General features: G+C 47.2%; 3 protein-coding genes across 8 annotated transcripts; 1 reads left to right on the top strand and 2 right to left on the bottom strand.

The window, feature by feature from the left end:
• Window positions 1-16: 16 nt before the first annotated feature.
• LOC146502804 (uncharacterized) lies at window positions 17-7,015 on the top strand. 2 transcript variants are annotated; one of them, XM_085183824.1, is made up of 3 exons: window positions 17-472; window positions 1,105-2,549; window positions 2,637-7,015. In XM_085183824.1, the coding sequence occupies exon 3, from the start codon at window positions 6,224-6,226 to the stop codon at window positions 7,013-7,015; it is 792 nt and encodes a 263-aa protein (XP_085039950.1). In that variant the 5' UTR covers window positions 17-472; window positions 1,105-2,549; window positions 2,637-6,223. The 2 variants fall into 2 exon arrangements, with proteins under 2 accessions (XP_085039950.1, XP_085039949.1); XM_085183823.1 differs by having other exon boundaries at window positions 1,105-7,015.
• LOC146502803 (transmembrane 4 L6 family member 5) lies at window positions 6,887-14,696 on the bottom strand. 3 transcript variants are annotated; one of them, XM_085183827.1, is made up of 5 exons: window positions 10,211-14,696; window positions 8,352-8,420; window positions 8,058-8,212; window positions 7,715-7,907; window positions 6,905-7,622 (listed from the first exon to the last, which is right to left on the bottom strand). In XM_085183827.1, exons 1-5 carry the CDS (start codon window positions 10,385-10,387, stop codon window positions 7,602-7,604), a joined length of 615 nt encoding a protein of 204 aa, XP_085039953.1. In that variant the 5' UTR covers window positions 10,388-14,696; the 3' UTR covers window positions 6,905-7,601. The 3 variants fall into 3 exon arrangements, with proteins under 3 accessions (XP_085039951.1, XP_085039953.1, XP_085039952.1); XM_085183825.1 differs by having other exon boundaries at window positions 6,887-7,622; window positions 8,058-8,420; XM_085183826.1 differs by having other exon boundaries at window positions 7,571-7,907.
• Window positions 14,697-15,811: 1,115 nt separating this feature from the next.
• Window positions 15,812-22,377, bottom strand: rnf168 (ring finger protein 168). 3 transcript variants are annotated; one of them, XM_085183815.1, is made up of 8 exons: window positions 22,355-22,377; window positions 20,361-20,549; window positions 19,689-19,887; window positions 19,367-19,437; window positions 17,975-18,130; window positions 17,715-17,800; window positions 16,494-16,563; window positions 15,812-16,422 (listed from the first exon to the last, which is right to left on the bottom strand). In XM_085183815.1, exons 2-8 carry the CDS (start codon window positions 20,505-20,507, stop codon window positions 15,850-15,852), a joined length of 1,302 nt encoding a protein of 433 aa, XP_085039941.1. In that variant the 5' UTR covers window positions 20,508-20,549; window positions 22,355-22,377; the 3' UTR covers window positions 15,812-15,849. The 3 variants fall into 3 exon arrangements, with proteins under 3 accessions (XP_085039941.1, XP_085039940.1, XP_085039939.1); XM_085183814.1 differs by lacking the exon at window positions 22,355-22,377 and adding an exon at window positions 20,805-21,100 and having other exon boundaries at window positions 20,361-20,609; XM_085183813.1 differs by lacking the exon at window positions 22,355-22,377 and adding an exon at window positions 20,805-21,099.
• Window positions 22,378-24,416: the final 2,039 nt, after the last annotated feature.

Genomic DNA, 24,416 nt, shown 5'->3' with positions numbered 1-24,416 from the left:
CTCACACTCAGACACACACATAGAGAGAGTTGTGCTGAACGGTGAAAACCTCAAAGGTTTAAATGAAACTCGTTTTGTTTTACTGAAACAAAACTGATGATGAGCCGGAGAAAGTTTTAAAGTTTGAATTACAGCCAATCATTTGGTGTCTCGCGCTCAGTGCTGCTGTTACAGCTGTTTCCATGGAAACATGAACACTTCCTGTCCCACAGCCTGATGAAGGAGGCCTGAAATCAGATCAGAGGGAATTAATGTGATTGGCTGAACAGGTGTGTTCACTGTTTGCAGAGTGACTCAGCAGGTGCAGCGCGTGACCACATGATCACATGACCACACGCACTCTTAGCTGCTGGGCTGCACATAAAGAATCAGAGGAAATGGCTGATTTCAAACTCGACACATGACTCGGCTCCTCTGCTTCCTGTTTACTGTGTGACTTCAGTCAGGTGTGAGCAGGTGTGTCTGCAGGCAGGTGAGATGTACTGAGGTCACACCTTGTAGTCCGAACTCACCTGCATTCATGACTCTGATTATCCAACCCGCTGATGGGAGGGGCTTACTGGGGATGATAGAAACTTCACCTTGAACATGGCGGTAGGACGACTCTCAGGCAGCTCACAGGTTAAAGGTTAAAGGTCATGTGAGAAGGTTCTACACACAATATTCGAAGCACATAGCGCACACTGTGGGAATTTACGACTGTGCGTATGTAACAGGGTCATAAATCACATTGTTATAATCACACAAACTGCTCCTTTTATGCCTGACTGTTAGGACCTCCCATCCTGTAGTTATGTTCAGTATCAGTTAGAGCCCCGCCTCATTCTCTTCTTCTTCTTTGGTGCAGCCCTATAAATACAGTGTACCCCTTTGCCCCTCCCCTTTTCTACAGTTCCCCTGTGGGAGAGGTGGGTGTCATTTCTTTCCAACACTGTAAAACGTATAATGCATATTTAGCCACCTGGATGTTTCTGATTGTGATTTTAGTTCAGTTATTGTCATTATTAAGCCTGTTTTTGTTAGATGTTACTGAGATGTTAAGAAGAAACTGAATAATGTAGCCCTGTTATCGGATTGGCAAAAGTGAATGCCTCTCTCTTCCAGGGCTCGTTGGAGACGGGCGACAGTGCAGTCAGAGATATTCGTGGGCAAAGAAGCTTCGGGAGACCTCACCGGAGCGTGGGAACGGCCACGCGACCTCGGAGTTGAACGCTGAGATCGATTGTGTTTCCAGGAAGCTCCGCGGGGCTGGAGACGCGCCTCAGGGTGATCCGGAGTGGAGTCCTGCTGAGAACTTTTACTGGGAGGAGATCGTCCTCTAGCGGATTGGAGGTTGAAGTATTGCGGGGAAGCGGAGCCTCTGTATTGTTGAATGGAGCGGAGAGAGGAGTTCCAGGGAATGCAAATGGCTGAGCTGATGGCTGCGCCGCAAGGACGGCTGCTGGAAGAGGCGCCGGACGGGCCGGCTGCAGTGGGGCACACCGCAGCGGCTCCACTAGGAAGATCAGTTGGTGGATCCCGAGCTGCTAGGGGAAAATCAGGTGGAGAAGGAGCGAGGTCGTGGTCCGATGGCTGAGCGACGGGGAATTCATGGTGACTGAAGGGTGAGCAGGAATTAAGCTCTTAGAATTTGTGAGGTGACTGGGGTTGTCTCAGGCCCTCCAAGGAGGCCTATCTCCCCCCCACCACTCCCCCTGCCAGTGGCAGACGCCCTCAGACGTCGGTGCGTTGGTGGTTCTTTGTGTCCGGGGGTGGGCGTCCGGGTACACACCGGCTCACTCTTTGGCGGCTGCTTGTTGGGGCCTGGAGCCTGGGGCTCGCTCTGGCCCCTTCGGGGGTGGGGTGCCCTCGGCCTCTCGGCCTGGGGCTCGGTCACTCTGGCACAGCTGGCTGCCGGTGGAGTTCACGGGCACGTCACTGCAACCCCCCCTGGCTTCTGCTCCGCGGCTGCTGAGTGACCCCTCATCTGGGACTCTCCTCAGCTCTTTCTGGGACAGTGGTGCAGCTGCCCCTCTGTTGGTCTTCTTGGTCTCTTGTGTTCTGGGGGCCTCTGGATGTCTGGAGTCTTGATCTCCTCCATACCTGCTTCATGCCCTGGAGGACGGGGCTGTGGCCCCCCCCACACCCTCTAGCAGATCATTACATGAAGGAGCCTTTTAAAAACAAGCGTCCATGCTCACAGGTGTACACACGGGTGCTCACACACACAAACTACACCCTTTTTGGCTCCTACCTCAAAGCACACTGTGCTGTCGATCTTACGTGCTGCACAATAATGTTTAATATTTAGTATTTACTGTCATATTCCCATAGATCATTGTGATGATGTTGTTTATTGTATTGCTCTCGTTTTCTTCTGCTTGTTTTCTTTTTTCTTTCTCAACAGGTGATCCAGGTGATTGATGGATGGATTTTTGTCTGTTTGTTTTGTTTGTTTTTTGCCCTTTACCCCGTCCCTCCTCCCCGCTGTTTTTCTTTCTCCTCTTTCTTTTACCCAGGCTCTTTCGTCTTCAACCGTCAGTGACCTGCAGAGCAGCACCATGGAGAAGGTTTGTCAGAGAGAAGTCTTCTGTGATATTATAATATGCCCCCTTCATCTCTCGAGCTCCTGGAATAATTTTGCTTCATCTTAAAAGGCTGGAAGATGTTGCAGAACTTCTAGACAGAAAACAAGTCCTTGAGAGGCTGTCCACGTTCAGATCTGACTGACAGTGAATCATCCATGGAGTGCAGGAAACATGATGAGAGCCTGATTAAGGACAGGGAGAAATGGTGATGTTAAATCAGCACAGAGGGCTGGTTAGACCAAAACCTTTACATGAAAAAGCTGAGAAACTCTGGCTGGTGAATTGGATCTTTTTATGTGGTTAAAGTCACATCATGCACATGAATCCATGCTGGCTGCATGTTTATATATCAACTAAAAATTGCACAGACTTGTAAAGATCATTTCTCATCGGTGCCTCTTTTCATTTTTGCAGTGTTGTGTTTAACATGTCATCAAAGCTGTGCCACCTACATGCTGATGTGTAATCAAAGGTAAACATGTGTACACACAGACAGCTACACGCACAGTTTTACAGATATTTTTGAATTCATAAGACAGTGTGTATGCCAGGCACAGCAGACCAACACGACAGCCTCCTGACAGCTCCCCTAGACAGGCAGCCTGCTTTGTGTTTTAGACATACAGTATATTTGGAAAGTAATTCAAGAGCAAGGGGGCGGAGGAGCAGAAACACCACACGAATAAATAGAAATCAGACACTCACCGGCTGAGGTTTTGGCACTTTGAGCAGAGATATGTGTCAAGGGGTGTGGCAACAGGGTTTGACAAGGGGGCTATGACGGGCAGCAGACAAAATAAATAATAAAAAATAAATAATAAAAATACTTGTGTGATGATTGATCAATCAGCCCTCTGCACCTGTTGGTGTCTCTGAGCCCTCCTGAGCTTCAGCTCATGTTGTCATGGTCTGTGGACAGCAGTGGACCCAAAGACAGACACACGAAACGTGGAAACATTTGAACAGAAAACGTGTCTTTGATTATGGCCGCAAACATGAACCACACACGAAAAAGAGAAACTAATCGCAAAAACCTGAACTGGGAAAATAAATACATGAAAACCAGGAACACTAGGAAACAGATATGAGACATGAGGAGCTCAGCAGGTGATCGGACGACCAGCAGAGGGAGACAGAGGGCGTAGATACACAGAAAGGTAACGATGGAACCAGCTGACAGATGAACGTGACTCCACAGGGGAAGCAAACACACCGAACATGGAACACGGGACTGTCAAAATAAAACAGGAAATAGGCAGAGTAAGACACTCGGACTAAACAAGTGAACAGGGACAATGGGAGACGAGACACGGATCAAACTACAGAGCAGAGGACACAACGGGCTGGGAGACATGACACTGAACACAAGGACAACAAAGCGGGGAAACAAGACACGTGGACACAAACTGCTTTCCGTCGCTCATATCAGCTTCAGTCGAAACTGTTCAAACATGGTGCAGAAAATGAAGCAGAGGTAATCTTGAAGGAAGAGCGTGTGAACGGCGTCGTGGAGGTCACGGGGGGCAGCGAGGGTCAGTCTGCAGCTGCAAATCAGAGAGTGAGGCTGGGTGCTGTGGGCGTGTCGGTCAGCAGAGACAGGAAGCCGGAGTAGGATGGAGCAGGGTGTTCTTCTTTATTTCTTCAGCTGACAGTTTTTCTTATTAACGATTGTACAGGAATTTCTCTTACTTATGTATTAATCACATTACTTTATTAATGCCTTGGTGCCACTGGATTGTAACATGTCTCACACCCATGCAGTAAGACAGATGGTGTAGTAAGGAAGCAGAAACTCCACAGGAAGAGTCTTTGGTCTCTTCGAGGACTCTGGGAGGTAACAGGGGAGTGTGAACCTTCAGGTGTGAATCAGCTGTACTGCCTTTTGTTCCTGAAGGTGTTTAACTGAGAGCCATGCTAGGCTCAGACTCTGCTGTCTGCCCCGCGGTCATGAGGCTCCACAAGCCTGGTTTTCTGTTCGTTCTGTTTGGATTAAAGATTGTTAGCTACCGCTCACCGCTCGTCTGCAGGCTTTATTTAAATGGAAAACCTCCACAACACAATCTTTAGTCTGGCTTTGGAGTCTTTTTCCTGTAAATCGTTGAAGCTTCACACAAACCAGTCTTCATTTAGTTTAAATTTACTGTCAGGGTCCATGTACGAAACAAACAACAGAGAAAAATACACGAGACCAGTTTCAGCTGCTAGCTAATTCCCTCCTGCAGAGCTTGGGCAGGTAAATAACAAGCAGAAATACATCATCAATAAGCAACATTATACTAATACAAATACAGCCGCCCCAGCGTAGTTTCAGAACTCATATCCAAATCCCACATCAGTCCACAGTACATGCATGCAAATGCAGACAGTCTCCCCTCTCGTGGAGGTGTCGACTAGTTTTTAGATCCTCGGGAAGCTTCCAGTGGAGCTACGGTCCCACAGCTCTGCTGGTTGGCTCTCAGAGGCGGGGGTGCAACACGGTGAACAACTTTAAAATCAGCTGCAGATCAGAAATCAGGATTAAATCCTCAAAGCTTAAATTATTACACTTCCTAATGATGTGGCAGTGACGCAAATATCCTGGTTTCCTGTCGTCCAGAACTCGATTATAAAGAGATCGACTCGTTTGAAAGTCGCACGCCTCGCCTGTTTGTGGCAGTTATAGTCTGAACAGCTTACAGGAAGCCCGAGGCCGTCTGTAGTCCGAGTATTTGATCTTTGAAAGGCTGTGAGCAGAGTTCAGGTCTGATTGGAGGAAAAAGCATTGTGTTGTTGACCGGTTTGTGTTTTCGGGTGTGATGAGCAGTCAGTCACACGTTAGCCCTCAGTGTGCTGTGTTCTCAGGTGTTCATCAGCTGCTGCTGAAGCGTCACGGCTTACAGAGGAGGACCTGCACCACGAAGGCATCGACCGCCCCAGCTCCACATCAGCCCACAGGGAGGCGCTACACTGAGACGGCGAGCGTAACTAGACTGAGCCTGCCCTCAAACACACCACCTACAGTCAGATCAGGAAGACAACCCCATTTTAACTCCACCCTCACAACCCATTAACCAGCCCACCTGCCTCAGCAGAGCCTGCTGTCACAGGGAGTGTGGGACACGCTGCTGCAGACGCAGCTCTGAAACAGCTGCTGCATTTAGCTGCTGAACCCGAGTCTGACTCCACTTTCATCCTCACGGCTCTACTTCCTGTTTGTCACGATTAAAAAAGAAACCTGAGCCATGATCCATCGCGCCTCTGTGTGTGTATGGTACTTGTCTACGTGCGTTGTCAGGACGTGACCCACACATCTGACATTAATCACTCACACATTAATGCAGTGGAGTTCACTTGGAGCCGTGCGTCTGAGCCCTGCTCCATCTGAGGTCACATTCAGGGCCAAGGTCGTCCTTAAAAGAGGAGCGAGAGTCTGAATAGTGTAATAGTGTTTGTTGGTGCATTCAAGTTTAAAAAGCTGAGCACCAACCACAGTTTTATGTCAGCAACACAGTCCTGCAAACCCCCAGACAGGGTGGAGCTGGAGTCATAATGCACCCAAATACAGGAGGCAGAACTGGGAAAACTCAGCTTTATGTGCTGCAAGCTTGCAGGTAAAACAGACTGAGACACAACAGGATGGGTCAGGGTGCAAAGACGCCACGTGGACCATCGTCCACATGGACCGTCGTCCACATGGACCGTCGTCCACATGGACCATCGTCCACCATCGTCCACATGGACCGTCGTCCACCATCGTCCACATGGACCATCGTCCACATGGACCATCGTCCACCATCGTCCACATGGACCATCGTCCACCATCGTCCACATGGACCATCGTCCACCATCGTCCACATGGACCATCGTCTACATGGACCATCGTCCACCATCGTCCACACGGACCATCGTCCACCATCGTCCACATGGACCATCGTCCACATGGACCATCGTCCACCATCGTCCACACGGACCATCGTCCACCATCGTCCACATGGACCATCGTCCACCATCGTCCACATGGACCATCGTCCACATGGACCATCGTCCACCATCGTCCACACGGACCATCGTCCACCATCGTCCACACGGACCATCGTCCACCATCGTCCACATGGACCATCGTCCACACGGACCATCGTCCACCATCGTCCACATGGACCGTCGTCCACATGGACCATTGTCCACATGGACCATTGTCCACCATCGTCCACATGGACCATCGTCCACATGGACCATCGTCCACCATCGTCCACATGGACCATCGTCCACATGGACCATCGTCCACCATCGTCCACATGGACCATCGTCCACCATCGTCCACATGGACCATTGTCCACATGGACCATCGTCCACCATCGTCCACATGGACCGTCGTCCACATGGACCGTCGTCCACCATCGTCCACATGGACCATCGTCCACATGGACCATGACCTCGAAACACTGCAAACTCCACAAACACACGAATAAATACAGAGCGTTGTTGTTTGCACTGCTGTTCTTATCTGAATGATCAGTGTAATCAGAACTGTGACAGATATTATCTCTGCAACTAAAACATCTTTAACACTTTTAGTTTTATTTGTTTTTATGGATTTTCACAAAAACATAAACAGCATCAGCTTCAGCCAATAACCTTTGATTAGCCTTGTCTCGTGCTTTCTTTGTGGTATTTATTCTGTATTCACTGAGATATTTGAATGCTAATCAAAATAAATAAATAAAAAGTTTAATAAAATGATCAGTAAACAACATAATCAATAAAAATCAGAGTTTAACTTTGAAAACAAAAATCAATGATTTAGTTTTGAGCTCTTATTAAGCACGAGGATATTATTTCATTATTGATTATTTAGCTTAACTGGATGTTTGAATAGTTTTATTCAGGAAAATAAATAAATAATTATTAAAAGGTACATGTACTGCAATCCTGCGTAAGGTCGAGGTATCTCAAGTTATTGATCTTCATGCTATTGATTGTCTAAAGTGCATCAGTGAAAGACTTTTAATTTTAGTTCTGTGTATCACAGTTGGAGCTCCCAGGATCGAACCCACGTCAAGCTGAACCTGGACTGGTCTGAAACATAGAAACACACACGCATGAATAAGCTGCTAAATCTGGAGCCGATGTTATAAATAGATGGTCCAACGCTGGGCTCGCCCACAGACCTTGCTGTGGGAGAGGCCCTGGCCCAGAATCAGGCCCAGTATGGAGTTCAGGATGTTGGCCCCACAGAGGACCGTCTGCAGGCCGCTCACAGTCCCCATCACACTGAACAGGACCACGTTCCACTGGACCACCGAGCTGGGCTCCAAGCAGACCCCAGACCACAGAGTCCTGTTGAACAGGTATCCCGAGTGTCTGAGGAGACAGGAAAACATCTGCCCAAGAGTACAAGGAAACATCTGTCCGAGGCTACAAATAAAACATCTTTGACATTACTCCGAGTGTCTGGGGACAGAGAGACAGGAAACCACTAAAACCAGTTCAGAACATCTGTGTGTGTCTCACCGGCCTGGGAGGGGCTGCAGCGGGACCCCCCAGGTGGGACCAGAGGAGTCGTTGTAGAGGCAGAGGGGACCCTGAGACAGGCCAGTGGCACTGACCAGGGAGCAGGAGGCAGCAGAGAGCAGACACAGGCAGGAGTAAAGCAGCTGGCACAACATCTGGAGAAGAGAGACGCGATATGACTGACAACATCTGGAGCAGCTCACACGTGTCAGAAAAATACAGATGTGGTTTCCACTTTGATAAAAAATATCTGTGATGAACATCAGTGCGAGAGGGGGTGGAGCCTGAGGTCACCTGACTCCTGAACGCACAGCAGCCTCGGGTTCTGCTGCTCCGGACAAACGCTCGAGCTCCAAGTAGAACCTGAAATCAGAGTTAAAAAATTCTAGTTAACCTGTTACACTTTGTTTTTCTACTTTAACTTGAGGTCAAATCACAAAGAGGAACATAAAACACATCATCAGTCAGCAAATTATACTGATGAAGTCACTACAATGAGTCAAAGGTCAAACATTGAATGTACTGTACCAGACCCAGCACACAGCTTTATCCACAGTCACTGAGCAGATAAAACCAGGAACACACAAAATCCTCAGTAAGCAACTAAAACAAGTTCAGCTATTTAAACATGAATATGAATGATATGGCTGGATTGTCTCAGGGGCATCTTCATGATTTGAACCGGGGGAACAAATCGCTGCAGGATCAGCCTGATGTTATTTGTATCCTGTAACTTTACTGTATAAAGAGCAAACATCTCCAACATGTCAGGAGCAGTTAGTCATTACAACAAGTGTTTGTGAACTAAAAATCAAGAATGTGGGATCCTGTTTGATTTAAACAGCCCAGCGCTGCTCCTGAAACCCAATCCTGCAGGGAGACCTACCTCTGCACCTGTGCAGGTGAAGCCAAAGGGAAGATTTGCTTCATCATATTTTCTAGTCTCTGGTTTAGAATGAAGTTGGTTTGGAAACATATTCAGCGATGCTTCGTCTCCTGCTTTGCGTTTGTGTGGCCGCCCCGTGCTAGCAGTGTCCAAGCGTTGTTTGTTTGTTTTTCCCTTGTCATACTGCCCCCCCGCCCCCCCTCCCCCCGCAATGGCTCTGCACCCCCCCTAGGGGGCGGGCCCCACACTTTGGGAAGGTCTGTTCTAATGTGTGCCTTTGTCTTGTTCTCTACATGTCTCTCATGTCTGATATTTGTCTCTGCTGTCTTACTATTTATACTTCATACCTGGACAGTTGATGGGGAGCACCCACAGCTTCATTGTACATGTACACTGTCAATGTGTTTATGCTATTCCATATAAGCAAATAGATTAGCTCTGCAGTTTTGGTTGGTTTATTCTAAATTCAAGCTCCATTGGATGGAGCTGCTCTCTCCAAATGTTCCTTCACTTGTTTAACAGCAACATTTTCAATAACCTTTGAAACCACAGGTGATACAGGTAATTGGTCTGTACCCAAAGTTCATTCTGTTCATCTGGACTTTTCAGTGGGAGAAACGTTTTGTCATCATCAGCTGACGTCTTCAGTCTCAGACTGCAGGTTTCAACCTTATAAACAGCACATTTACATAATGACTGAAGCCAGCAGCACTGAGGAACAATGGGCTGGGGGGTCAGTTCATGATCATTAATATGCAACTTTCTATTTTATTTATACAGCACCAAATCACAACAACAGTCGCCTCAAGGTGCTTTATGCTGTCAGGTCTACAATACTATAAAGAAAACAGAAGAACAACAAAAATCATAACGAGCAAGCGCTTTGGAAACACTGGGAGGGAAAACCTGCAGCTGGTTCAGTGAGGGGGGGCTATCTGCCCCAAGCTGTGACTGAATCACTCAATGAAATATGGGAACGCTGCACTGAGGTCCAGCAGGACAAGCACAGAGATGAGTCCACTGTGAGAGGCCATAAGAAGATCATTGTAACCTTCACTAAAGCTGTTTCTGTGCTGTGATGAGGCGGATGAAGACAACAGACATGTTATGAGAGCTGACCTTATTTAACTTTGAGAAGAGGTGAAAGGTCCAAAGTGAGGCGATGTGTAGCATCCCTACTTTGGCCACATACACAAACACACATGGATGAGGCGTGTTAAAGCAGTACATATATATATATTAAGAACCAGTCCATGTATACACTCACCAGGAAGCCAGAGCCCCACAGTCCTGTGGCCCAGGTCGCCTCTCTAGTCACATGACCGTCCAACAGGAACTGGATCTTCAGCTCAGGAACCAGGAGCAGGATGTTGCACAGTATGCAGACAATCGCCATGGGAACTAGAGACACGCCCACACATCGCAGACACCTTGATACACACATCTAGATTTCTATAGAAACTGCACATGAAGACAGAGATTAACGCAGGCTGAAGGTAAAAACATCTTCATAGCATTATCGTTTCTTCTAAACCAAACATCTAACATCCGACTCCTGTCATTTTAATCGCATTATCTGACTCTTCTAATATGACTCTGTAATCTTGGTAGTGTGGTTACTCTAATCCAGACCTTCCCAAAGTGTGGGGCTGCCCACTACGGGGGGTGCAGAGCCATTGCAGGGGGGGCGCGGTATGAAAAGGGGGAGGAAACAAAACGCTTGGACACTGCTAGCACGGCGCGGCCACACAAACGCAAAGCAGGAGATGAAGCGTCGCTGAATATGTTTCCAAACCAACTTCATTCTAAGCCAAAGAAAATATAATGAAGCAAATCTTCCCTTTGGTTTCACCTGCACAGGTGCAGAGGTAGGTCTCCCTGCAGGGTTGGTTTTCCCTGCATCGGGAGCAGCGCTGGGCTGTTTGCATCACGGACAAACAGGATCCCACATTCTTGATTTTTAGTGCACAAACACTTGTTGTAATGACTAACTACTCCTGACATGTTGGAGATGTTTGCTCTTTATACAGTAAAGTTACAGGATACAAATAATATCAGGCTGATCCTGCCACGATTTGTTCCCCCGGTTCAAATCACAGACAAACAGGATCCCACAGCTGTTTATGTTTTTAAACACATTTTGCACAGAGAGACATTTTTTGAAAAATGTATTGACAGCAATGTTGAATATTTTTACACAGGAAAAAACAACTACATGTAAAATAATCACAGCGTGACGCCTCTGCCTTTGTAAATGGAGGGACAGTAACTGTGTGTAAAACCTGCAGACAGTCAGATTAACAGTATTTGTCTCTATCATTCTGCAATTCATCTCATGTAAACAATAACGTGGCCACAGCGTGACGTGAATCAAGGCACATACCTAATAGTAGTTTATATTCTGACTACCTGTAATTTATTGCAGGTTACTTGTATTTGCTTAGTTGTTTACTAAATGTTTGAGGTGTGAAATAAACTAATGGAGCAAAATATGTGTGTGTGGTTGGAGGATGTGTGCGTGCGCGTGCACGCGGGGGAGGGGGGAGCGCGAACATTTTTCTTGTAAAACAAAGGGGGGCCCAGCAAAAAATGTTTGGGAACCACTGCTGTAATCTGACTCCTGTAATCTGTTTTTTGTTGCTCCTATATTCTGACTCTAGTCTGTATTCCAGTGCCTGTAATTTGCCGTAATATGCCTCCTGCGATTTGACCCATATAATCTGGTTCTATAATCTCTTTCAACATGACTCCTGTAATTTGACTTTTGTGATCGGGTTCCTGTAAAATGAGTCCTCGTTTCCTGTTATTGCCCACATGGAAAAGATATAAATCTTATAAAGTTTGTATCAGTCCTGTGTGAAACTTGTATGAAAGCATACAAGAGTGAAAACAGATATAAGACCCCTTGAAAAATTATATAATGAAACTTGTATGTTTTGGATACTTACTAACAAAATATATGAAAGTAAAGAGAAAGTGGCCACTTTCATGAGTAAATCATATGTTTTTACTATTTCTTTTCCATATGGGTGGATTCCTCTAATGATGCTGTGACGTGACTCGTTTAATCTGGTTCTCTAAAACTTATTTATAAACGTACAAAATCATCCTTGAAATGTCATTGAAAGAATCACATTCATATTTCTGTCAGTAAAGTCATAGTCTGAGTCTGAATGTATTGAATAATCATTATTAATAATACAAACATGTGTCACACAAAAACACTGATTCCATCATACAGATTAATAATCACTCATTCTTCAGTCCTCGAGTGTTTAAATCACTAAATCATAATATAATTACAAAACTGTGATCATGTATCATTCAGGTCGAACTACAAATCTCATCAAAGTAAAAGCATGAATAAAGGCTCTTTTATGTTGAAATTATTAAACCCATTTACAGATATAATTTCTCAGGTTTTAGTTTATTTGTCACGTGTAAGATGATTTTTTAAATCTGTGACAGACTTTGAGCAACAGTCATATGTTTCTATTAATAACAGCAGAAGTCGACTCACCGGGCAGGCTGACTGACGATCCGCTTCAGACTCTATCTGAGGAACAACCACAAATATCTATCAGCACATGCACCAGGACACGCCTCCCGCTGTTACGCACGCAGGAAGTACAAAAGATGGAAACTTACCCTCAACAGGACGGGCTTGGTATCAAACTGGAAAAACAGAAATAAACAGGATAAAGTCGGACCTACAAACACACACATGATGTGACGCAGCAGCTGGTGATTCTGCTTCTGTAGCTCAACACGAGGAGGTTTTTCAGGGTGGATTCCTATTGGTCGATTCTGTCACCACTGATCGTGACTGGTCATCGTAAAGGTAGAACATGACTGGTCCCGATTACATCGAGGCCTTGAAAGACACAATATATTAGAAGTTAATTATTTGGAGGTTTTGGTTTGGTTTTGGTTTTGGAGGCTGGACTGAGAAAGACCTAACAGTCAGGAGGTCAGAGGTCACGGGCCACTCAAAGATCAAATCAGTGCCCGTTCAGCTCAGATGTTTCTGCTGCTTTTCTCTGTAATCAAATCAAAGAGTTGTCACAGCACATGTGAGTGAAATGCTTGTGTGTTAGCTTCACAAGCAACAGAGCTGCAAAATGCAAGAACCAACCAAAGAGCAGGAACGTGAGGATGAGATGTGTGCACGCTACTAGATACGTGTACGCATTCATCTGTTTCAGACAGCAGCTGATCCGCTCTCAGCCCACAGTCGAGCTCACACTAAATACTTCAGAGCGAGCGCCCGAGCTCATGTGAGTGAAAAAGAAAAATCTCAGTGAGACATCAGTTTCTGTGCCACCTGTACGTCAAAGAGGCCACGCCCCTAATGCCACAAACTTTAAAGCTTAAACAGGTAAGATACAAAAACATCCTCTTCTGATGAACTGGAGTAAACTTTTGTCCACAGCAGTGTCTCCTCTGGAGTTTTTGAGTCGCAGTCCGAGGAACGGCGAGCCGAGGCGCCCGCGTTGAAGCGTCCTCATCCATCAGGCCTGATGTGGTCGACTTCCTCACATTTTCTCGTGGAGCTCATTAGGTCACACAGCGGAAACCATGACTCCTTGGGGATGTTGACATCAGTCACCAAGGTCACATGACCGCAGGGAAACCGCAGAAAGCTGTGTGGCGATGTAACTTCCTGTTAGACCATACGCAGTGACCTGGTTTCTGACCCCGAGTCTCTGACCTGCTGATGCTTTCTGTTCCTCAGTCTGAGGTCAAGTCAAAGTTTATTAGTGTACATCAGAGTGCTTCACGATGCAATGCGGGCAGAACAAATCAATGATACTTACATTTACATGGTGTAGTGCAGGCCGAATGAAAGTCACACCAATGGTTTTCAAAAGCTAAGTTAAACCAGTGTTTTTAAACGGGATTTGAACAACTGAATTGATTCCGATGTACAGATTTCCACTGGGAGATTATTCCAGAGTCTCGGGGCAGAAGCAAAAGCACGCTCACCTCTGGTTTTTAAACGAGACCTTGGTCGCATTAGGAGCCGTTGGCTGGAGGATCTTAGTGCTCTCGTTGGGTTGTACAGATCAAGCTCAGTTCAGTAGCTGGGCCCAGGTTATTTAGAATTTTAACAGTGAGCAGAAGGATTTTGAAATCAATGCGATATTTGATGGGAAGCCAGTGTAGGTCAGCGAGGACAGGGGTGATCTGCTCGTGCCTTCTGGTGCTGGTTAAATGGTAAATGGCCTGTATTTGTACAGCGCTTTACTTAGTCCCTAAGGACCCCAAAGCACTTCACACACACAGTCACACACTGGTGATGGCAGCTACATGTAGCCACAGCCACCCTGGGTCGCACTGACAGAGGCGAGGCTGCCGGACACTGGCGCCACCGGGCCCTCTGACCACCACCAGTAGGTAACAGGTGAAGTGTCTTGCCCAAGGACACAACGACAGACTGTCCAAGCCGGGACTCGAACCGGCATGATTGATAAAAGCTTTTCTTTGCAGTGGATGCTTGCTTCTTTAAAAGAACTATCCACAAGCACTGTGAGGTTTCTGGCAGAATGAGAAAGGTGGTTGGCGAAAGATCCCATTGTATCAGTTAGCTGGCCCAGGGGAACGCGGCTATCAAAAACAATTCTGTTTTGCTTTCATGTAAGAAAATTCTGGGATAGCCAGTCTTTAACCTCCTGCAGACATTCAAACAAAGGTGAGAATGTGGACGGGGCATCCAAATTTAGAGGAAGGTCCATTTGGATATCATCTGCATAGCAAAACCATCTAAAGGGCTCAAAAGTTTTAAAATGCCAAGTGTGATCTGTGTTTCTCTGGTTTTCCAGCCAATCAGGACACAGTGCCTCAGTCACTTTGTAATGTCTAACGTTTACCTGGATTCTTTATTCTTCTACCTGTCGTCTCACCTGTGGGAGCAGTTGCCAGACCCACAGTCCTCGCTCCGACTGCTGGATCGTTTCACACGGCTTTCGTTTATTCACATATTTATTGTCAGTGTTTAATATGTTAGACACACACACACACACACACACACACACAGCTGTATGTGCAGATCTACATACAACTCTACTGTGAGACCACGTGATGTTGTAGAGGCTCCACTGATAATCGTCACGTCATCTTGTAAGGGGAGGGTCGGTGGTTTGAACCCTGGGTGTCTGTCTGCCGAAGTTCCTTTGGGCAAAATAGTGAATGGGCAGCTGCTCGTTCATTAGTGTCAGAAAACAGGAAACGATGATGCTGATGGTTTATTTCTCAGAAAAACAAATGACAAACAGGTTGGCACAGCAGCTTCTTTAACCCCTCCCACTGTATGGCGTGGCCGGTGAGTGCTGCATTCAGGTGACCCTGGGACAAACAGAAACTCCCACTTTCAACATTCAAACCATAAAAAAAAAAAAATCAATGTCACATGACCCACTGCAGTCAGCGTGCATCGTATCCACAGTTCCTCACATTGTATCACGTGACACCAGTGACAGCAGCAACAACACTAAGGAGACACATTCACACACCACCTGACAAATCATCAACCAGACGTGGGCTCTGGGCGGAGTCACAGAAGCTGGGGCTGGAAATATAATGGTGACTCGGTGTCATCTGGCAAACGGGTAAAAATAACCTGACGGCACCGAGTCCTCGCCAGCGCTTCCACCAATGAGGAAGAAGCATTGCAGCTGAATGACGGAGGCATGAAGTCATTCTCCAGCAGAACTTTTCAAAGTAAAACACATGAACTCTGTTCACGATTCCCCAGTGGACGGTCACTGCCATCAAATCTGTGGACCGCCGTGTGCTCACCATGACGACTCACAGGTAAGAGGCGTGTCCACCTGTGTGGTCAGGATGTGTTTTAAAGTAACAACAGCGCTCAGGTTGACAGCTCAATTTATTCATGCAGAGGACACCTCAGCTGCTGAAGGTGGAGAACATCTCAGTCAAAAGAGTCTGTTTGCTCCCCTTCTCTGAGCAGGAGGAGGAGGAGGGCTTGGCGGTGCAGTTCTTTGGCGTTCTCCTGCAGGGTCTTCCTGGCATGATGGAAGTGCAGCCCTCCTCTTCCTCGGCTCGACGCTGTGGGCGGAGCTGGTAGGCGTCTGTGGAGCCTTTGCTTCTGTCGGTGGCACGCCGTTTCTCCTCCTGGTCGAGCTGCTTCTGCAGGATGAAAGCGAGCCGTCTGTCCTCCTCCTCCTGCCTCCTCCTCTCCTGTAGCTCCTGTTCGGCCGCCTCCAGCAAGGAGAAGGAGGAGGAGCCAAGCAAATGGGCAGAGACTCGCTTGGTGTCTGCTGTCGCCTCCTCTGTGGCCTCCAGCTCCGAGCTCTTCCTCTTCACTGATGAACATCCTCCGTCTCTGATTGCCTGACTCCCCGGTTGACGCTTGGCCACCTCCTCGGGTGGGCGGAGCTCAGTCTCAGGCCCATAATAATCCAGCTGAGGTGGTCTTCGTTCTGCCGGTAGCGCTGCCTCTGAAACAAGGATGTTCTCCTGAAACAGGAAGGCTGTTGTGATTTGGTGTTGTATAAATAACACTGAACTGAACAGAAGTTCAAACTCACCTTGTTGGACACGAGGCTGGAAGCGGAGCTGCAGGTGGAGCTGGGCGGAGCCACTCGGGGGCACAGGAACCTGAAACAACAAGTAGAGATGTGTGAGGTCATACAGATGGCGTTCCCGACACCGTGAGTCGTTTGTCCACGGTTTGAGGAGGTACTTCCTGCTCAGTGATTTTAATTTCAGTTTGACGTCAGACACAACAGCCCGAGGCCTTCATTATTATAGGTGGAGAGCCTGACCATGACACTGGACTGTGTGTGACTGGTCCCACACGGAGAAACAGGACAACTGGCCTACTGTACGCTAATGTGAGACATACAAAGCCACCCCCTCCCCCCACTGGGGAAGTCAGACCAGTGAGAACAAGCTGTCGCTGAATGTGGACAAAACCACGGAGATGGTCGTTGACTTCAGGAAGACTCGCTACAGGTGCAGGTGAGAGTGCACATCTCACCTCACCTGCACCCCTAACACCACCCCCATCACCAAAAAGGGCCAGCAGCGCCTCCACTCCCTGAGACACCTGAAGCGGGCCAGCCTCCCTCCTCCTACCCTCGCCACGTTCTACAGGAGCACCACAGAGCTGACGAGCTGCATCCCCATTTGGTTTGGAAACTGCCGGCTACAACGGATCATCGGAACATCTCTCCCTCTGCTACAGGACGTCTTTCACAAACGCTGCATCAGTAAGGCCTCCTGCATCGTGCGTGACCCCTCAGTCTTTTCCCTCCTCCCATCCGGCGGACACTATCGCAGCATCTGGGCCCGATCCGATGATAGCTTTTAACAAGTCATCAGACTCCTGACCTCACTCCCCCACTCCCCCACACAAACCACTAACTGAGTCTATTGCACTCCACATACTACTGCCTTTGTAAAGACAGATGTGCTCTGTGGACAATCCTGCTCATGTTGATCACTTTAAATCACTCATACTGTGAACTGGAAAGCTGCTACGTTGGTCACTTCAAGGCCACTTTAAATCTGAATTATAAATTGTAAAGTTAGACTGTTATTGATCCTTTTTAGCTTAAGTGTATATTTATTTCTTACTCTTCCTATTGTTGTTGTTTTGCACTGAATGGAACTGGAGCCTCGCCGTCTCTGCTCTATACTGTACTGTATACAGCAGAGATGACAATAAAGTTTACTTTGACACACTCCAGGTCATGTGACTCTAACCAGTCTTTTCAATGACCTTGATCTTTAAAACAGTCGCTTACTTCTCGATGTGTCCCACAGAGGCCGCCTTCTTCTTCTTCAGTGGTGTCACAGCAACATGACCCCTGTCCTCGGGAGGAGGAGGGTTCTGCCGAGGAGGGAAAGAGAGGGAGATAAATTTCCTCAGAGAAAGAACCCACCAACTGATCGCTGGTTAACAAGCCAAGACGCTTCAGAGTTTCTGATTTTTAATCAAATATTGGGGATTTTCTGTGAGGCATCTGTATCTATAAGCCTCTCCCAGTGTGGACCAACCACTGACCAGCTGATCACTGAGCAGTCTGGCCAGCCGCTCGTCTTCGTCCCTCCTCTTCCTCTCATCCCGCAGCAGCTGCTCTTCCTCAGCCAGCAGCCTCTGGATGTACTCCTCACTGGCCTTCCTCTCCTCCTCCTGCAGCTCCCGCTTCTCCTCGGTCAGCTGAGAGAGGACAGACACACCTGAGATTTACCTGAATGACCAAAGTGTGTTCATCAGGAGGTCCGATGCGGATGGACCCTTACACCCATCAGTATCTAATCGGCTTCCTCTTTGGGTCAGATGACACACAAACCACAGGCCATCACAACAGATCTCCTGCACATTATGAGGAAATTCCAGGACCTTTTCAGACCTTTAGGCCGAGACGTCAGCGTGAGAGCACAGACATGTGAAAGTCACACACACACAGGAGAAGATGGATTCTTATTACACTAATGTGTTTAACCCACTGGAGGGTGCTACTGCAGGCTGAGAGCTTCAGTCACAGGTGAGAATAACTACAGATGTGTTATGGCCACGCCCACCAATGGCTGAACGGTCAGCTTTCACTCAACAACAGCATTTATGGTGAAAGATCGTTTCTTAAGTTGCTAAATTTAATTTAGTTTTTCCTCATTTGAACCAAGATTTGAAGTTTTATTAGTTTTATCAGTGATTTAGATCATTTATTACAGATTGTAAAGTAAAAGTACACATTAGCATAAACTCATAAACAAAGGTACACAATGACACATCTTAATAACTTAAATTATTACCAAGGATGAACATTATGACAGCCTGTGAATAAGACGTCTGACCACATAAGCTGACACTGCAAAAACACAACAGCAGCAGCGATGACGCTGGCAGGGTTTAACGTGGAGGCGGAGTCTGTTTATACCACCAAGCGTAAAGAGGCAGAGCCTTACTGAGACTGAAGGCAGATATCCTATCACATGTGGAAGCAAACAGGGGTGAATCTAAAGGGGGGCATGGGGCGCCTACTCACAGCTGCTATGAAACACATTTAAAAAAAATAATTGTAAAAGTAGAACAGTCACAGGGTTTTATCTCCTCGCCATCAAACCTGTAGCCCCTCATCAGCTGCTGCCCTGCACAGCAGCAACGCGCCCACTTCTCCACACATGTGGACACACACTGCCAGCTCTGACCCGGCTCATCAGCAGTAATTATTCGTCTCTTCACTTCCTACAGTTCCCTAAATATTTACTGGTCAGCTTTGGCCCACATTAGAGCAGCCTTGACGTCACAATGCCTGTAAACAGCCATGTGTGCCTCATTAGTGGTTTTACATTCATTGGGGTCCAAATTAAGTCCCAGGGGTTCTTGTGTAACACTGAGGCTTCTGCACATCCTCACACATCCAGAGCAAAAGACTGTGTGTGTTGAACTCACTTTGGTGATCTGGTCCTCATACTCTTGCCTCAGCTCTCCAGGTTCACTAACTCTGCGGAAACACACCAATGCTGCCCACGCGCGCACACACACACACACACACACACAGACACACAGACACACACACACAGAGTGGGTTCAACATCACATTGACCTATAAGAAAGCAGCTCTGCATAGTTCACATTTCAGAGTAATCCTTCTTTTTCTGAGCTTCTGTCAAACCTGCTGTTTGCCCCTCACCCTTTACAAAAGCAGTACCTTTTCTGATTGGCTGCCCCTCACAAACAGCAGTTTTGAGCCAAAGACTTGTGTCCGCGTTACCTGAGTGGGGGTCCTCGGCCTCACCCTGCCCGCTGAGGCGATGCTCGCACTGTCGGGGGAAGCAGGTTTGGATCCGCCTCCACAGTGTCTCGTTCACTAGCGTGTTGTTCCTGCTGTGTAACCGAGCCCAGGTGGAAACCCTCTTCCTGCACATGGGACAGCACAGCGTGGCTTTATCCACCGACTCCAGGAAGCACACCTGCACAGGTACACACACAGTCAGGCCTAGTTCTGCCGGAGCGCCCTGAGGAGAAGTCATATGACTGTAATGTGTGAGGTCAGGCTGAAGGTGCTGGCATCCAGCAGACCTTTGACCTCTGACATGAAGACCAGCTCTGGAGGCTAAACGCCATCAGTCCAGTCACTGATTGGCCATTTAATTGGCTGCTGCTGGCCTGTTCAGGTTAGAATGCAGGTGTGTGACTGGTGGAGCTGAAGCTCTCACTGGGTCAGTTATAATTCACTTTATTTAAAACCACGCCTTCAGTCACAGGAAATGAATAAGCCTGATGATGTCATTCAAGGACAAAACGGAAACACACACACAAAAAAGGTCCTGACTACTGCGGCACACGCACGCACACCCCCTAACCTGTCTGTGCACACACCTGCTGGTCGTGCAGGTAACTTAACACACCTGAGCTACACACACTCATTGTGTGTGCATGTTACCTTGCAGAAGGTGTGTGTGCAGGGCAGTGTGACGGGCTCCATGAAGATCTCGAGGCAGACGGGACACAGACAGTCTTCTTTGGACAGCGTAGTCTTCTGGCCCCGCCCCCCTACGTCCGAGCCCTCAACCTCTGACGCCGGAGACATCTTCCTCCTCCTCTTAGACGTTACAGCTCAGCGAGGAAGGACCTAAACAAAGAGGAACTCAATGAGACAGGTAGTGCTGTACTTCCTCTCTCCAGGATTGAGCTGTCAAAGGAAACGTACTCGATTACTGCTCAATACTCCCCCCTGTGGCAGCTAGAGCCCGCTGCTGACCTCTGACCCCAAGGTCCGCGAGCCAGTAAACAATCCATTCCTACAACAGCACCTAACGGGGTCAAAGTTCAGCTAGCTCAGGTGTCTGTGTTTCGGAAGTATGCCGTCACGATTACTTGGACTCACCTGAGCAGCCGGGCCGTTTAAAGCTTCCGTTGACGCTGACGTTAGCTTCGTGTTATGTCCGAACTAGCAGCGGTTCGTTGGCGGATTAAACCGCGGAAAAAACAGCGCCAAACTTCTTTTTTCACCCCGGAAACAAACGGGCTCATGGGAAACTGCCACGCTTTACCTGAGACCAACGGCTGCACGAAGACTGTCCGAGTTTGCCGGAGTTTAACCGACTTTACTGCAGCTAATCGGCTAGCACTGAACACCCGCGTGAACAGGCTGTTGGCACAATGCGCATGCGCTTTGGACCAAAACAATTTTCCCTCCCTCTCTCTCGTCGCTCTCGTCTTCTTCTTCTTCGTGGATTAACCCAATTCTCACGGAGCGCCCCCTGCTGTTCGCAGCTCTACAAGCTCAGCGGTTTACTGTAAATAACGTACACAAACCAGAGATACCGCAGCAAACCCATAATAGAATAGCCTTTTTTTGTCATTGTACATGTATTTCAAGTGTGGGTGCTCCACACCGACTGTGCATGGAATAAAAATATAATAAGTAAGACATCAGGAATAAATTACAGACAAGAGGAGTGTTTGTTTACAGTTTGAATCAGGGTTGCCAACTGTCCCTTAAAAAACGGAATCGGAAAGTCGTCTGAGACGGAAAGTCTCAGACGACAGTACACCTGAAGCTGGGAAACACTGTGCGATTTTCAAACTGCACGATTGGCTCGCATGGGTTATAGGTTCGTAGGTCACGATGCAGGTCTCACACTATACCGCCCGATGCTCTGATGCGACCTGAGTCACACTGTGCCTCCATAAAATGAAGGTTATAACAGTAAATCTGTCGCTCGCTCTCCCTCTCTGTCTTTCACTCACACAGACACACACCACCATCAACTTTGCTAAATTGCTAATGAAAAACACTGATCAGGCAGCTGTGATTGAGCAGCGATGTAAATACAACTATTTTCACGGTTGTTGTGGTCGTGATGTGATGCCACATCGAAAAGGCTCGGATGAGCTTTCCAAAGTTCTACAAGTTGTGCCTCCATCGCTTGTGTCCAGATCACACGCTGCACAGCCGTCCGTCTTTTTCACCGACGTTTACGTGTTTGCGCGTGAGCAGTGTGAGCGGCTGCGGTGACACCCTCACGAGCGATTGATGATCGTGAGCTGGTCGTGAGGTGTTAATCGCTTCTCATTACCCCACGTATACTACACGATGCACGATGAAGGCCAAAATCGGGCCAATCACCAAATTGGTCGCACGACTCAAAAATCGGCTCAAAATGGGCCAAAAATCACACAGTGTAAGCCCAGCATTAGCAATGTCTAATAAATAAAATAAATCAAATTCAAGTCAAATGGTTAAAAAAATAATTTCACACACAAAAAAAGAGCTAAAAAATTCACCACACTGGGAAGGGTGAAGACAACTGGGTCGCCCGGCCCTGGCCACGAGGTGTCCCTTATTTATTTCTCAGGGAGTTGGCAACCCTAGTTTGAATGGCCCAGGTGAATAAGCTGTTTGTGAGTCTGCAGGTGTGGGACCTGACTGACCTGAGTGCCGTCAGGTGGTGAGCAGGGTGCGAGGGGTCAGCTGTGATGGACCTGGCGATGGTCCCAAGGGGTGTCAGAGGGCAGCCATTAATTGTTTTGGTCAGTCTTTAGTAGGGATGGGTACCGGTGTCCGGTGCCATGATGGCACCGGTTCTGACATAAACGGTAGTAACCAGACCGAAAAGCAGCGCACATTTCGGTGCTTTATTTCGGTGCTTTTTTTTCCTGAGCTGTGATACACTTTAGATTCTAGCCAATCATTTTACGTTTCCGAGGATAGTAGGCGGGGCCAGGTGCGTATGTTCTTTTAGAGCAGAGCTACAGATTAAAATGCCCAAGGCGAAGCGGTCAAAAGTCTGGCTGTACTTCACAGCAAAATATGCAAACTCAGCAGCCTGCAACAAGTGCTTTAAGCTGATACTGTGATACTGTCAAAGGAGGTAACACCTCAAATCCGATGAAACACCTGGCGACATAGCGGGTTTTTTTTAAGCCGAGAAATGCGCCGTATTTGATAGCTTGCTGCGAGACCTCACACCGAGCACATCTACTGCGCGTGTGGTGCCTGTTAACGGACCCGGAGCCCTGCTAGTGTAGCAGAAATGATGAGGATGATGATGCAGCAGCAGCCGTTCTTCTCTGCGTGAGTAGCTTAATGTTGTGCGTGTGTAATTTACATTGAGTAGGCTAACCATGTTATTACATTAATGCATGTAAGGTGAACTAGCAAACATCATCATAGCTACATGCAGCTGTCTTCTTGTTTGATGGCAGATACTCCCTTCACCCTGGCCAAAAAGGCTAAAATGACCAAAGAAAAAGTGGAAAACAGTTAAACATGAGAGGTTTTTGGACAAAGTTTGTGTTTTTTCCATTGTTTAAGCACTGCTTCCAGCCAAGAGTGATACCATATATGCCCCATAGCTGCAGAAAAGGCTAACATTGTTATCTTTTTACAAAAAAACAGCTGAACATGAGAGGTTTTTGGACCAATTTTGTGTTCTCCATTCTTTAAGCACCGGTTTGAGCACCGTTTAAGCACCGGCACCGTTTCAAAAGTACCGGTTTGGCACCGGTATCGGATAAAACCTAAACGATACCCATCCCTAGTCTTTAGTACTAAAACCACACAAGTATTGCAGTTAATGTATGATACTTAAGATGTTAAGTAGTAAATCTGCTCCCACCACTGCTGTAAAGACGAGTTGCTGAAATGCAGGAGCCAGTCAGGCTTTCTGTCTGGGTCTCTGGCTGGTTAATGAGCTCTGAGTGGAAGACTGCTGCCACTCCTCCTCAGCCTGTGGTTCGAGGATTCTGACAGAATGACACAAACATAGCCATCCTGCCCTCTGTAAGGCAGCATATTCTTTTTACTCCTTCATCATTGAATCTGTCCTTACTTTCTCTGTTACCACCTGGTAGTGATGGCTCGCTTGAAGCTGACGTTCCGGTGCGTGTGTCAAAAAAAAACACACTGCTTCAGAAGCGCTGTGTCGACGCTTGATTCGTTTGGCCAGAGTCACGTGATCAGTGACGTCCGAAGCTTCATTTAGAGCCTAACTGCTCCGGTGTCTGAGTCAATGGTTTATAAGGAAGCGAATCATTCGCAGGATTTGTGGAGTTTTGATGGTGACAGATAGCGAACCACTGATATTTCTACTGAGAGATTTGGAGCCAGCGAGGAAGAGAGGAGGTTCTGTTATGTGGGAGTATTTTGAGTTGATTTTGGTCAATCGGGAGGGTTTTCCAGCTTTGTGTTCTTGCTGTTTGCTTTTGTTTTGTGCGTTTATTTTATCTGACAACGGGAAAAACTTAAAATGTCAAAAATCTGCTTTTCATAATATAAATATGATCAAATAACTTTAGAAAAACTACCATTTGACTCTTTACATTTAATGTTAAAAATATATATATATATATATATAATTTTTCAATTAATCTTAAACTGTTAGTCTGCCAAATGTGCAGCAATTTAATGTATTTATTCTCTTTAGCTGATAGTTTGTGGGGCCCAGGTAGACTGTATAACTGCATCTCTACCAGTTTCTCTGCACTCCAGCCT

This window comes from Neolamprologus multifasciatus, chromosome 14 (assembly GCF_963576455.1).
Source record: "Neolamprologus multifasciatus chromosome 14, fNeoMul1.2, whole genome shotgun sequence".
In the NCBI taxonomy this organism is placed as follows: Eukaryota; Metazoa; Chordata; class Actinopteri; order Cichliformes; family Cichlidae; genus Neolamprologus; species Neolamprologus multifasciatus.
This window is presented reverse-complemented; position numbering and strand designations above follow the sequence as displayed.

Excerpts from the sequence above, each read along its gene's own strand:
- LOC146502804 (XM_085183824.1), top strand. The coding sequence starts at position 6,224 with ATGGACCGTCGTCCACATGGACCGTCGTCCACATGGACCATCGTCCAC.
- LOC146502803 (XM_085183825.1), bottom strand. The coding sequence starts at position 10,387 with ATGTGTGTATCAAGGTGTCTGCGATGTGTGGGCGTGTCTCTAGTTCCC. Across the intron at positions 8,421-10,210 it reads TGTGGGGCTCTGGCTTCCTG|GTTCTACTTGGAGCTCGAGC; the intron begins GTGAGTGTATAC and ends CTCTGATTTCAG. Across the intron at positions 7,908-8,057 it reads CTGCAGCCCCTCCCAGGCCG|ACACTCGGGATACCTGTTCA; the intron begins GTGAGACACACA and ends CTGTCTCCTCAG.
- rnf168 (XM_085183815.1), bottom strand. The coding sequence starts at position 20,507 with ATGTCTCCGGCGTCAGAGGTTGAGGGCTCGGACGTAGGGGGGCGGGGC. Across the intron at positions 19,888-20,360 it reads GCACACACACCTTCTGCAAG|GTGTGCTTCCTGGAGTCGGT; the intron begins GTAACATGCACA and ends GTACCTGTGCAG. Across the intron at positions 19,438-19,688 it reads GGCCGAGGACCCCCACTCAG|CATTGGTGTGTTTCCGCAGA; the intron begins GTAACGCGGACA and ends GCGCGTGGGCAG.